General features: G+C 39.3%; 1 protein-coding gene across 1 annotated transcript in view; it reads left to right on the forward strand.

The window, feature by feature from the left end:
- smpd3 (sphingomyelin phosphodiesterase 3) overlaps positions 1 to 3,222 on the forward strand; it is an 88,582-nt gene extending 85,360 nt beyond the window's left edge. The window contains exon 10 of the mRNA XM_026172582.2: positions 2,456 to 3,222. Within this exon, the coding sequence (XP_026028367.1) occupies positions 2,456 to 2,557 (102 nt within the window). The 3' untranslated portion in view covers positions 2,558 to 3,222. The remainder of the gene's footprint in view (positions 1 to 2,455) is intronic.
- Positions 3,223 to 15,048: the final 11,826 nt, after the last annotated feature.

Genomic DNA, 15,048 nt, shown 5'->3' on the forward strand with positions numbered 1-15,048 from the left:
ATAAAGTTTTGATTATACAAGGAGCTGAGAATAACAATGTGACGTCTTACACGGTACACAGACTCAGTACACAGTGCACGTTTTTCACAGCAGACATTCAGATTTATCACAGCACGAGAAGGACGTGTGATTAATAACACTAAGAGCAACCCTTCCATTAAGTGGACAAAAGCGAAACCTTCCTTAGGTAATGCAGCGTTCATTCAGTTTCACTGGCATGTCAAAAGGGTTTATTATGAAAAAAGGCAGCACGTGTTTTAAATCGGTGTTCCTACTGTGTTGGATGTGTGAACGCATCTCCAAATATTACATGCTTAAAACACCAACACAAAAGAGTTTGCTAACAGGGGGCACAGAATTGTGGCATTTTCTTGTCAGCGGGGAGGTGATATGTTTAATTCTCCTCTGATTAATTTCCTAGCAACAAAGCTAAAAACCTAATTTTCCAGAGCCGTGTGAAGCAGGCTGAAATTATGTCACACCACGGGAGAATGTTTGACTAAAATCTGGAGAGGTGAACAATGAAACACAGCAAAAACAACAACAAAAAAGTAGGGAAGAAAAGGAATGAGGGCAGGACTGTCTGTGTGAGGGACTGGAGAGGATTGGAAAACCAAATCATACTATTTACACCTCTCTCCTTTCTTCCCATCTCTCTGTCTGACTCTTTCTATTGGCTCTCTGAAGGCAGCCGCCTGACGCCACCTTCTGTCAAAGTACAGTTACTGTAGCATCATTTCCCTTAAGTGGAGCTGATCAAGCATGTCGCTAACCTCCCGTCACTTGAAGGGTCTCATTTATTTACATGTTTACCTTAATCTTGTGTTGTTTCTCTTTATCTCTTCATGTTACTTTAAGTTATTTTTTGAAGAACATACTTGGATAAAAATGTTTCCGCTCTTAGGTTTAAATTGTCCTGCAATAATTATTTAGTGGAGACACAACTAGCAGAAGGAGATTAGTGGATTACCTTAATGAAGACAATTAAGTTTTAAATGAGTCGATATATCAAAGTATGACCCAATTTACATATTAAATATTGCTTATAACTAGTTTCAGTGAATGGATTTTGTATAGAGGGAGGGTTTATTTGTGGAGATGTTGATATATATTTTTAACCACTTCTTAAATCAGGAAACATAGTCAGCAGCCAAGAAAAATACTTTTTTCCCCTTTCATGTGTTGTTATTAATAAAATCTTCCAGAAATCAGCTTCTCCATTGTATATGAGTAATGTGCCTTTAGAGCATGATCAAAAGGTCATTTTGAAGAAGTAGCCTTCAGAGGAATGTGTTGCAAAAGTCCAAGCATTTTTATTTAATTGGGGAAAATACTAGAAGTAATATTAGGAATATGGACCACCTCAAAATTCTCTCTGTTTATCTCTTACACCAAAAAAAGAAAAAAGAATTTGATATATTTTGTAAAATGTTTTGGGTTTTTTGCCATAAAAATGTAAACTAACATACAAATCCATACTAAAAGAATGTTTCATTTTGAAATGTAAGTTTCCTGTCAATTAGATTGTTCGAAGTACTATTAAAAAAAAATTCATAAATTGTCACATCTCTCTTAAAACGGCACTATTGATAAAACATATCAACATTATTAAATGAACTCTCATTGATTGTCATGACAAAGGTTTTAGTAGTACTTGCAGCTACGTTAGCAGTCGTTGTCTGTGGAAAGTACCTTCTATTGACATTACAGTCCACATACTTTTGGTCAGGGTTGTTTATCATGGTTTTGGACAAGTCCCCAGAGTTCCAGTGACATTTAGTGACAGCATGAGGCAGGAAGGCCCTTCCTGCTCCAACATGACAATGTCACCATTCATAAAGCTGATTTTTTTTTTCAGGAGAGGGAGCACCTCATATTCAAAAAGCACCAAGCAGCTATGATGAATCTAGATGGCCTCTTTCTGTAAAATGTATACATAAAAATGTGGGCTATTTTGGACTCTCAGTTATTGAGATTATGGTTAATGAATAAACCGCTTCAGAGGGGAGCAAATGTTCCGATAGCAAATTGAAAAGCAGCAGCAGAGAGCTGCCTCATTAGCTTGTGTTAAAGTAATTTCTCTTTTAACATCTAACTAAAGATTTCAGCATTTCAGTGATTACACTAATGCTTGCTTTATACTGGAGGATGTTGGTTTTGGTAATATTGTAGGCTGCCCGAAGATGTCATGTGCAGTGGTGCTTCCTCTTATCTAAAACAAGGCTGTAAGACACTGATTCCCAACACTCCGAACTATCACTCCTAAACTGAAAAGTTTTTAACAGAAAACCAGCAATGCCAAAATTAATGCACGTGACTTTATTTGAAACGTCTTTTACTTTCTGAAAACAAAAACCAAACCCACCCTAACGTTGAAAGTTGCTGCAGAATTAACTGCGAGCTTTGTGACGCCTTCGTGATCTGACGATGCTCTCTTCTACTCTTCATCCTGCAGGAAATCGAGGAGTTCAGCTTCGTCACCCAGCTGGCCGGCCTCACCGACCACCTGTCTGTGGCCATGCGCTTGGCTGTTTCCACTGGGGAAGAGGAGCCTTAGACTCATCACCTGAGCTTTTTATTTAAATACTGCCATGGAGAAGAGCAGACAGCCAGGATGAGAAGAAGATGTTATAGATAAGGAGGTGCTCAAGGAAAGATTGATGGGGCAGCAAATAGATGGATGAATGAACGAAGGAGGATTAATGAAGGTAGAGAAGAGGACCACCTGAGGGGAGAGAGACTCTGAGAGACTCTGAGCAGGAGAGATAAGCAGGGGAATTCAGTTTAGGAAACCAGAAAGATTTTCATCTTCCTGGGTAAATCACCCACTCAGTCACACACATTAAATACAGCACCACCCACAAGAGATCGACTTCTCGACTGTTGAGTATCGCCTGGCCTCTCCTCCAACGCTCCCTCTGGAACTGAGTCCAAAGGGTTTTATTTTCAGTGAATGGTTTCATGTAGCCAATACACACACTCCTTTTATCAGATCTGTTTTAGTCGTAGTGTTAGTATGATTTCTTTTTTTAATTATAATTATTGTTATTATTATTCTACCTTCAGGGACAGAAGGGACAAACACATTATTGGAGAGAAGCGTACAGCTACAGACTGGCCTTTACACTGACCGTCTGTGTCTTTGTGTCGTGTTCCTTGCTGAAAGGCTCTTGGTCAGTTATTCACCTTACTGCTCTCACAGTCAGTCCCAGGAACCTCAACAAGTGTCTTTTCTTTTCTAAAAAAAAAAAAACAAGTCTTTCTAAAAGGATGAAATCAATGTACAATTTCTATTGTGGCCGCACCAATTTTTATAAGGAGTTGAAATGCCTGTTTAATATTATATGGTATGTTTCTATAAAGAGGTATTGTTTAAAGGGACATGAAACTGGAGACAAAACGTTGTCGGTTGAATGCGATGCGACGCTACAGCATGTTTCCTCAGCCATATTTGGTGAAACCATTGGTGAAGCTTTGCTGATGCATGATGGGAAATGGTGTTAGTTTACAACATTCATATAAAGGCTTGACACATACTTATACCTGTCTGAATGCCTCAAGGGGCATTTTGGCTCTCAAACACATACCTGCGTGTCTGTGTGGCATTTGTGCATGCTAATGCTAATAACACACATACAGAGGATTTAGCTAATGCAGGCACACAGCTACACACATGACATAAGGAGGGCTTTCAGTGGATGTAACAAAAAACCCCTGGCAGCCAAATTGGACCTCTTCACGAGTCCGACACGAAACATGGCGATCTTTTTGAGAGACTAGATATTGTCAACTTGTTAGCAAACAAACCGTAGTAGCTGGTTGGCAAACCATCACTTTATTGTGAGCACATCTGTTTGGTTCACTTGGTAAATTCCAGCATGAAGCCCAGTTATTAGCACAGCAAGTTGTCCAGTGGATTATTACGTTGACAGCCATATTGCGACGCAACTGCAAAACCTCATTGTTCTGTAACATTTTAAACACCTACAGGCTGTGCAATATGCCACGTAAACTCAATATAAAGTTCAAAACAGTCCCAAAGATTAGCACAGACCGACCAAGAAGACACAGAATTCAGATTTTATTGCATCAAACGCTTCTTTTTTCACTTTTTTCACAAATACCTTTAAATAACAGAAACAATCCTGGTTTTTTTTTTACAATGTATCCAATATTTTCAAAAAGCAGGACATGTTCTGGTTTGTTGTTGTTGTTTGTTTGTTTTTATTGCGGCACAAATTCCTGGGAATGATTTGCCAGTAAATGTTCTATAATTACCTGGATTTCATTTTTCTTTTTAAATGGAGAAGTGTCGAAGTGAAAAAACAAAACGTAACTGAAGGTGTGTTCAGACTGAAAGCACATGTGAGACTTTTTCTCTTTAATGAAAAAACAAAAAATCCCAAGTATTTTAGCTGTTTGTGCAAATTCAGTCAAATTCCCACCAACTGCTTTGCCTTCAGCCTAAATGCACCTTCAGATTTCTGCTGTACTGTGTTACAATGTGGAGAAACTGGCTGGACAATTTTGAAATACTAAATCATTATAAAGCCATTACACCGACTCTCTGTGTGTAACAGAGCCAAACAGACCATGGTATCAAACAGGAGCTGGAACTTTGAGAAGTGTTTAGAGACATGTGCTTACTCAAACTGTCCTTAAATACCCCCAGACATGCAGCTGTGGTGCTGTGAACTCAGAGTGCTGTGGGCGAGTGACCTTGTTACCTTGAACTTTAAGAAACGAGGAAGCAGTTTTTAAACTATCAGTATTCTTAAGTGAGATGCTGCCAAATTAAACAGTTCTGCTTGGAAAAACTACAACTGTCATTCATACAGCAAATACCTTGAATATAAAACAGGCAAACATTAGCCATCACAAGCTAATGGTCATATCAAGCCAAGTCAAGTTTGCATCCAAATGCTAGATTCGTATTTTCTCCACAGTACCTGTTGTTTAGCACCACACATGCTAACCTGTAAACAGTAAATGCAGTAAACTCCAGATTACTCTTCTCCATTCTGTTTAATCCAGGAACTACACCCATACTGCCATCGGTCAATATGGGCCGTAACACCTCTCTCTCTGAATAAAACATGCTTTACGGTGATAGTTAAGTTTGCAGATACTGTCTATATACCATGATCTGCAGGGTAAACAATGTTTACAACAGTTTTGTGACCTTTCTACCTGTCTCGTAATCACTTCAGGGGAAACGTTTCACTTCAAGCATCACTTTCAGCATCAGTGCAAATATGAATATGTTGGGGCAACTTCATGTGGTATTTTCCCCCCAGTTAAAGTGCTAGCTGGCATTTCTCTGAATAAAAACTGTGCTGAATGATAACCCAGGGTGGCCAGTGCACTATAGTATGTTTACAGGCATGGTATCAGCAGTCTACATCCTGCTGTTGTGAGTGTGTGTGCATGTGTGCGTGTGTGTGCACAGGACTTGTCAGTCATCCTGTTATGTATGTTCAGCTTACAGTTTTGCATACAGTATGAGTCCATCTGTCATGTGACTCTCTATATTACTCATGGTATTATTATGACTGACACGTTCTTGTTTTTACCAAGTCTGTGCTTCACCATGTTCCTTTTTTATTTGATTTTTCTGAGACAAAGTCAGGTGAATTTGAGAATAATCACTGCTTTGCTTAGGGTAACATCACACACCCAAGAGCACTTGGTAAATAGTCATGTAAATACACTATATGAGTAAAGGAAAGGTCTGCTATGAGGTATAATAAATCAAAGGTTTGGAGAAGTACTGTGTTAGCCAATGTAAACATTTATTTATAAACCTTTATTTTTCAACTGTTGTATTTATTGCATCAAATCTGAATACTGCCGAACAGTTCATTTGTAAGAATGGACAGACAAACAGTGTGACACGTCTTATTTTAAAGCTGGACTGTGAAGGTTTTTGATTTTATATTTGGATTTCATTTTGTTTTGCTAATTCTTCTGTGTTATTTTTAATATTTCCGATTTAAAGTTCAAAGGAGAGTGTTGGTTTGTGTGGGTGTTGAGGGTTTATACCAAGCCTTAGGTTTGCAGTTGGGTGACTTTTCAGTCAGTCATGCGTAAACTTAGCAGTTGGAGGCAAATATGAACTCATCCTGTTGTGTATTCCTGTGAACTCTTTCTAAGCAGTGTGTTAGGCTGGTGAAGAGAAAAATGCTCAAGTGTAGTTCCATTTAAGTGGCATTAAATTCAATTTCTGGGCCACTTTAATGCTCTTAAACTGGTCTGCTGTTTGGTGCTGGGCAGGCACACTGACTACAGATGCAACCGCTGACTGTATATAAAGATGGACAAATAGCACATGTCCACTTTATCTTCCAAAACTGATGGAAGATATATGCTGGTGACAATATCTCTGTTGTAGTGATTAGAAGTAGATCCTAGTATGAGTGGTTCTTCTAACATCACACAAAATTATTATTACAAGTCAATAAATTCCTCTCCCCCAACTCCACGTCCTACTTCCAGATCAAATTTCCTGAACATTAAAAACACATTTTCAAATTTAACTGGAAGATAAAACCCATGATCTCGAAACTCCAAAAATGTGGAAATTAGCAGACATCAAATAAATAAATGAGTAGTAATAATTACAATAGGGAATTGAAACAACCAAAGATCAAGTCCTTTATAAACCAAATTGAACAAGTATAGTACTTTCTAAAGTCACTTCATGCGCCTATTTTCATTTGATATTAGAACAGCCTGTAAAAACAATGTTAATGTCTCCCAGAGTTAAGTGTTAATATGAAACAGTGATGTGCAGAAAATAAACCGACAGATATTCTAAACTAAGGATGAATATGGTTTGACTTTGATAGGAGATTAAAACTGAGACCATTTACTTTTCATTAGCTCTGGATGAAAAGGATAAATGGTACGGTGTTCTGAGACGGACATATAGGTAAAAAATAAAATTCAGAATCAATTCAAAGTCTTAAAATTTTAATGCATCAACTTGTCTCAAGTAAAGGTTTTGGTTTATTCACCAAAAGACTATTTACATGTTTGTAGAGGAGAAAAATTATTATTGCAAATTTGGAATTTTAGTCCTGATAAATATTGTATTTGTGCAATATTCAGTGCTCGGAGGTCTTATAACCTCGATGCCTTCGCTGTGCTATCAGACTATATTAATTATCTAGTTTATAAAAACAAAACACTTTGAATTTTTAAAAAGTATTTGCTTTAGCCCTCTGAAGTCTAAGTCATTATCAGCTCTAAACCCTAAACCTAAGGAGGAAAGCAAAAAGGACACCACTGTTGTTGACGTACACATTGGTGAGTTGAGTCCTTTTGATGATTGTAACCATTTTAACAAATAATCGGGCTGTAGCTTTTTAATTCCTGATTAATTCTGATTAATATGTACTGACCATGTCAGCACTATATTAAGGAAAACACTCTGCCATTAATGATGCCACCACCTCCCAGCTGACTGCGAATGTTGCTACTCACAACCTAAAAACAGTGCAATCTAGACTATGAACATTTATAGAGCTGAAATTATTTCTCTTGAATAATTATAATTATGCAGTCTAGCACCTTTTGTTGTAAATAGGAGAACAACATATTGTTTCAAATCTGCCTCACTGCACTGCTGCTCCTGACAATCAAACAACTGGAATTGTTTGGTCAAAGGCTCGTTAGGAGCTTCAACCACAGCCACACAAACCTTAACTGTAATGACACCCAGGGCCACTTCCATCACTTCAGCCCTTTAAAAACAAACATTAGGACAAAATTAGATTCTCACAACGGTCAGCTGATTGGCTTGTAAGTGACAGGAATGTAGACACCTAGATAACGTAGTGCTCCCGACACTTTAGCCTCCATTATCCTGCTGCAGGGAGATGACCAAAGTTATCATTATAAAGACTAAAGATGAAGATGTGCACCGTGCTTTGGTGAACACATGAAAAATAATTTACTCCTTCCTGCATCTTTTGGTGTCTGTATTCTTAGGGGAGCTAACCAGCAGGCCAGTTGATGTCTGTATGTCTGATATAATTTTGCTACATTTCTGATCACAAATCACTGCCTGCCTTGTGTCCATGTCGAGTTCAGGACAGAGTTATTCAGCAGTTAGTTGGGGATTTGAGCTCTAACCTTTTGTAGCTGCATGTAGTGTAATATTGCTTTAGGCGTGTAGACTTCATAGGAGTGATGCTTCACTTTTGCAATCCTTTTCTCATTTGTTTTTTTTTTCTATCATGTGTCTCCATGTTTTTTATTGATTCTTGTCTTTTGGGGGGGAGGGGCTTATCGATGGGTTTGTCTGGCTGGGTCTCTGTAACTTGGCTCGGGGGATCAACTGCTTTTCTCTTTCTAAGCTTCTTCAACAAAACTGCTTATTTTCCTCTGCTTTTCTAAAGAAAAAAATCAAAGGAACTTTCCCCTCTACACGTGTCTTTGTGTCATTATTCACTTGAGGTCATTCAATGAACTGCAATTGTAATGTTCGTGAAAATAACTAGTGGATATAACAACCAAAAGTGCCATGACAAGCTTGTGGCAAGCGGTAACGCTAACTACCCTCAAAGTTTTTGTAAGTGAAAAGCTGCTATTGGTTGTTTGTGCTTCAGCTCATTTCCTCTTTTTCCAGTGTATCACAGTACGACTGCTTAGCACTGAGGTTAAGTCTGATAGAGACTGCCCTCTGGCTCTTAAAGGACAAAGTTTAAAGAAGTGAAAGAAGCCTTTAAAGAGTCCTTCTGCTTTTGATGAACAGGGGAAGAAGTCTAACACTTAAAATTTACATACAATGCTCTGTCAAGTGTAGAAAAAAACCCGCTAAAAAGTCAGATTAGTCATACAACAGAAAAGCACTGGACTGTAAACATGTCAAAGAGCAGCTCATCTTCCTATTAATTCTGATTCATGCTTTCTGAGATTTTCTAGCCTCCATGTGAATCCTTCTATCAATCTTTTAAGCATCGCACTGGTCACTGTTTTTATACTGATGATTAGATGAAAAATGTGAACGAACAAAGAAGTTTTTCATAGTAGCAAACAGATTATCATCCACCTCTGCAGGGCCTTTTATTGCTGAGTTCTACAGAGCTATTTTTAAAAAACATTATTTCGCCTCTTTTTTTGATACACTTTACACTTGCTGCTCTGCAAAAAAAAAAAAAAAAAAAAAAAAAGCAACTTAGCGGTGGTTTACTAGGTGGTTTTTGTGCCAGAATTTCACAGTAGCTGGTTGGAAGCATGACTCCAGTGAGTGCTAATGTGGCATTTTAACATAACCCCATACAGTGTGTTAATTTGTCACTGGTGTTTACTGCCTCCATATGACCTTTCATCATTCCCATTGTTTTGCAGTAGCAGTTAGCCACTTCTTTTAAGAATTCTCTGGGTTCACCAAAAAGCAGAAGTTAAAAAAATATTCACTAACCGCTGAACTTTTTGTAGTCAGAAGCACTGAGATAAGTGTGCTTTCTAAATGCTTTGACATTTTTCTTTTTTTGATATGTTAACATGTCATGTTGCCAGAAAAAAACTTAAGCCATCTTAAAGTGACACTTTTGTCATTAGAACAACAAGTCAAGCATCTTTATTTATAGAGACAAACATCACATATCTAAAGCAGCCTCTTTAAAAGGGCTTTATATAGATATTACAATACTGTGTGTCAAAGCAAAAAAAATGCAGAATTAGTTCAGTTATTAACTTTATTCTTATCAAATTACAAAGACACGGCAACCCTGCTATGTCAATAAACAAAAAAAAAGCCTACAACACAAATTCACCTATCTAAAGGGATGGAAACCACAAGCAACAACCTACATGCTCACACTACTCACTGACAAAACAAAATCCACACCGCTCCCACGTCCTCACCCTGCACTAGCCTTTACAGTGTCAGAGTTACCTGTTGAGGGAGCCTAGGTGCCGACCGGGGATAACGAGCGGCAATCTCAAGGGGGAAAGAGAGAGCAGAAGGGAGAGCCACACATGTAGACCTACCCAGCTCCCTCTCTTATACATAATTTATGTTTTGGAAGGAAGACATACATGACCCAGGAGGTACAGGTAATGAGGGAGCACTATCAGGTAGTCATCGGCACTTTGTTAGATGCATGAAAGCTCATCTGCTACAACATTGTCAGCACCTGTATTATGTTTGTTCACAGGGTTGTAATCCTGTGCCAACAATGCCCAGCGCATCTGCTGGTTCAGATTGAACATCCAGTAATAAAAACAAGAGTGTTGTGGTCTGTGAACGCTGTTCCTGAGGGAGAGCTAGAGGCAACAGAGACTACAAAATACTGTCACTCAAGAAGCGAGGCCAGTGTCTCCTTTTCTACAGTGGTGAAGTTTCATTGATGGGGTTTAAACTTCACTGAGAAATAGCAGACAGGGTGGCACACCTCCATCCTGGAGTAACATGGCGCCAGCTCTTGTGGTGCTGACATCAACATCTAGTTTGAAAGGGTGAGAGAAGTCAGGAGCAGCCAGAACAGGGGCCCTACAGAGGAGGGACTTTGCCGACTCAAATGCACATTGGCACTCTTCAGATAAGAGGCATGGATGGACTACACAACTTGGTCAAAGGAGCTACAGAAAAGCTTCTACAGAAACACCTGTTATATCCAGTCATCCCTAGAAACCGTTTTAGTTCCCGCCAAGTTGTTGGAACCGGATAGTTTAGCATTACAGCGACTTTGGCCTTCACTAGATGAACCTGTCCAAAACCAAACTGCTTGCCTAAGTGTGTAACTGTCGCTTTACGTCTGTGTAGGTTCTCAGTCATTCAGGTCATGGTAATCTAAGGACCTTGAAAAGAAAAGCAACTGGACTTCTTGAGTTTCTTTAACACGTTTCACCTCTCATCCAAGAAGCTTCTGACACTTGCCGGACTTTATCAAAGGTGTAAGCATCACAGCAGATTCCTTTGTGTCAAAGTAACTGAGGATAAAACACAGAAAAACCACCATCCTAGCTCTCCTTGTGGGGAACACACCCAGTCATGTCAAAAACTCCACTGACATATTCAAGTTTATTGGAAGCCCACAAACACAGATCAGTACCTACTCTTTGACACCCACGACCCTCTGGAACACAAACTTGGAGTGATCAGGATCCTGCAACACCGGGCAGAAAACATTCCCTCTAAGCCAGAAGGGAAAAAGAAGGAACACATGTGGTTATTCCAACTGGGCTTTCATCACAGTAAAGAAGATCAGACACCAACTAGGGAGAATCAGAACGACAAATGGAACAACATTGTCATCCTTTATGTAGCAGGTCTGTCAGAAAAACTCAGGAAAGTCTTCTCGAGGCACAACATCCCAGTGTACTTCAGACCCAGCCACACATTCGGACAGAAACTGGTTCATCCCAAAGACAAAACTCCTAAACACAAACTTAGCAACTTAGTGTATGTTGTGCAGTGCAGTGAGGAGTGCTCAGACATCTTCATTGGAGAAAGCAAACAGCCACTTCATAAAGGCATGGGCACAACATAGAAGAGCCACCTCGACAGAACAAGACTCAGCTGTGCATCTGCACCTAAAGGTCAAAGGTCACTCTTTCGAGAATGCCAATGTTCACATTTTGGACAGAGAAGACAGATGGTTTGAAGGAGGAATGAAGAAGCGATCTATGTGCACTATGAATGTGTGCATATTACCACGTCATCCAGATACACATTATATTGGGGCACATCCCCCCACACCACATGCATCAAATGCGGAAATGTAGCACAGGTGTTTTTCAGTCCAAATGCCACGAAAGTGTACTGCATAAAATGATCAGGAGTGACGAATGCAGAAATGTCAGAGGCTCTTGGAGTCAAGGAAACCTGCCAGTAACCTTTAAGAATATCCAACTATGACCACCTGACCTATCCAATCTATGCTGCCGATGCAGTCCTCCACACATACGAATGTAACAATAACACCCACTCACATCCTGGGCCATCTGACCTCAGGAAATCACATGATAGGGTGGGGCCAGGTTTCACAATGAGCTCACCCGAAACCCTGGCTGATTGTGACGCACACCCGTTTTCACACCATGGCTCATGTGATTAGGTGGAGGATCATCAGGGGGTTCTTTATCCCTCTTTGGGGGGAAACTCCCACTGGGTTTAAATCTGGGACTCTCCACCATTTGACCTTAGAACTGAAGAAGCTTCTCGGATGAGACGTGAAACATCTTCAAGCAACTTAAAGAAGTCCAGACGCTTTTCTTTCCAAGCTCCTTAGACTCCACCAAGGAGTTTTTGGTAGGGTTTGCATGTGTGTCATTCATTATTTAAACATGATAACTGGAAAAGTTTTGAATTAATAATAATAATAATAATAATAATAATAATAATAACAATAATAATAATAATGGATTGGATTTATATAGCGCTTTTCAAGGCACCCAAAGCGCTTTACAATGCCACTATTCATTCACTCTCACATACTGGTGGAGGCAGCTACAGTTGTAGCCACAGCTGCTCTGGGGCAGACTGACAGAAGCGAGGCTGCCATATCGCGCCATCGGCCCCTCTGGCCAACACCAGTAGGCGGTAGGGTAAAGTGTCTTGCCCAAGGACACAACGACCACAGCTTCCCCTCGTCAGTGCGTTATGCTCTCCACGGCAGTTTCCACAGTTTGTTCTCACCTGCACATCTGCTTCGTATCCATGCCTGCCTGCCTGCCCTCCAGCCTCCCATTACTCCTCGGACACTGGTAACTCCCACCTCCCTCCTCAGAGCCTACAAAGCCCAAAACCTGCAAAGTAAGAAAAATTAACTCACCAGCTAACTGCTCGTAGCTCCTGCTCCTTACCCATCAATAACTCCTTCTCTCGTTTCTCCGTCTCCTGCCGTGACCTCCTTCAATCCTTCCCAGCTTCTGTCGCCATTTCCCCGTTGCCATTATTAACTTGAATCACACTCTTCTATACATTTTCTGTTTTCAAATAAACACTTCAGTAAATAGCTATACTACGCATCTTGGTGTCTGCATTTGAATCCATTCCTTCAGTTCATGACATGTTAACAGTCCATTAAAATTTGCCTTACATCCACCTTCAAAGTCAACTTAATGATTTATTGGTCAGAAATTGACAAAAAGCCATAGAACCTATGATTAGAAACTACGATTCGGGCAGGTTTGGTTTGTATTGTCAACATACAGAAAGATACCAAACTATTTAAAAGATCGTGTCACATTTGACATCTGACCTCTCCTTCAAGGCCAGTAGATTTGTTTGAAGGTCAAAGTAATAATAATGCTACATAATGCTACTTAAAACTATGTTTCTTACTGCCATTGTTTGTACTGACAAGATGTTGGAATATAGAAATGATGGGGATTCTAAAAGTCAAAGAACTTTAGACCTCTGACTTCTTCTTCAAGGTCAAGTATGGTTGAATGTACATAAAATGTCTTATATTTAAATCTATGTTTAAAATTCTGCTGCCTTTGTGTGTTGGCAAAATGTTTTAAAAATGGATGGATTTTGGGGTGGATTTTAAACATCACAGATCACATTATAGTTTGTATTTAAATGTCATGTCACATTGACCTTTGACCTCACATGGCAATGTGCAAACGTCTCCACAGGGAAAATAACAAAAGCCTGAACTTATTTTTTACTGCACTGCAAAGTTCTTAAATTAAATTCAAAATGAACAAAGAAAACAAAAAAATTGGCTTCCTGAAGATTAAACAAAAGGTCAAAGGCCAGCTCTGTCCTAGGATGCCCTCTGGACCCAGTGGAGGTGGTGAGTGACAGGAGAATGGCGGCTAAGCTGTCATCCCTGATGGACAACATCTCCCACCCCATGCAGCAGACTGTGACAGCACTGAGCAGCTCCTTCAGTGGGAGATTGCGGCACCCACGGTGTGGGACGGAGAGATTTCGCAGGTCTTTCCTCCCCACTGCTGTCAGACTCCACAACAAAGACTTTAACTGAACACACACACACATCCATACATATGCAATAATACTAAGTGCAATAATCTTTTCTGGCATCGTTGTATTTTTACTCAGTGTATATAGCATTTGTATTCTATTTTTATCTTATTGTATATTTTTATTCTATTTTATTCTACTGTATATAGTATATTATTTTATTTTATTCTATTCTGTACAGTTGTGTACTGTATTTATTCTTATTGTATTCTAATTTTTGCGTCATAACTTTTGCACTGTCCACTTCCTGCTGTGACAAAACAAATTTCCCACGTGTGGGACTAATAAAGGTTATCTTATCTTATCTTATCTTATCTTAAAGATTTAAAGAAGAATCAGCTCAGATTTGCCTTCAGGTGACTCCTGTTGTCATTTTAACGTTTTATAACTAAACTTCTTTTTTTTTTTTAACTAGAATCAAATAGATTTTGTGCTGTGGATATGACAGGGTGTAACATTACAGACACATCAGACATGCTTGAACGTGAACACGATGGGACATTCCCATTTTAAACTTTTTGTGAATAATAAAAGCTCCTCAAAGAAGTCTTTGCAATGTTTTTATCAATCATATACTTGAAACATTAATATTTTGTGATTAACCAACAAAGTATTAAAACTCCACAGGTTATCTCTTATCAACTTTAATCACTGAAGCTTGTTTTTGTTTTTTAACATTAGTTTCAGTCTCTGATTCACACAGTGAAAAAAAACCTCTGACAAATTCCCCGAATGTTTTGCACAATCAGAAGCATTCAGAAGGGACTGCATGAGACAAAAACACCTGGAGAATGATGAGGAAGAGTTCTGTACTTCATCAAATGGACAGAAATGAGACTTTCTGCCGCACCTCACGATGCGGGTTGATGTGTCAGCGTTGTGTCGGTGTTGTTTCTGGATCAACAAAACTAATGTTGGTCCATGTTCAACATACTTTTATAACATGGAAACATGGAAACACACCACACACCAAACTGTAAGCCTAACCATGGACAGATCCTAACCCCCGCCCCTAACACTTACCGTAAATGACCCTTTTTTAGATTTTTTCCTGGGTGGACATCAGCAAGTCACAAAGCTATCGCATCATAGTAATTTGA

This window comes from Astatotilapia calliptera, chromosome 7 (genome assembly GCF_964374335.1).
Source record: "Astatotilapia calliptera chromosome 7, fAstCal68.1, whole genome shotgun sequence".
NCBI classification, from domain to species: Eukaryota; Metazoa; Chordata; class Actinopteri; order Cichliformes; family Cichlidae; genus Astatotilapia; species Astatotilapia calliptera.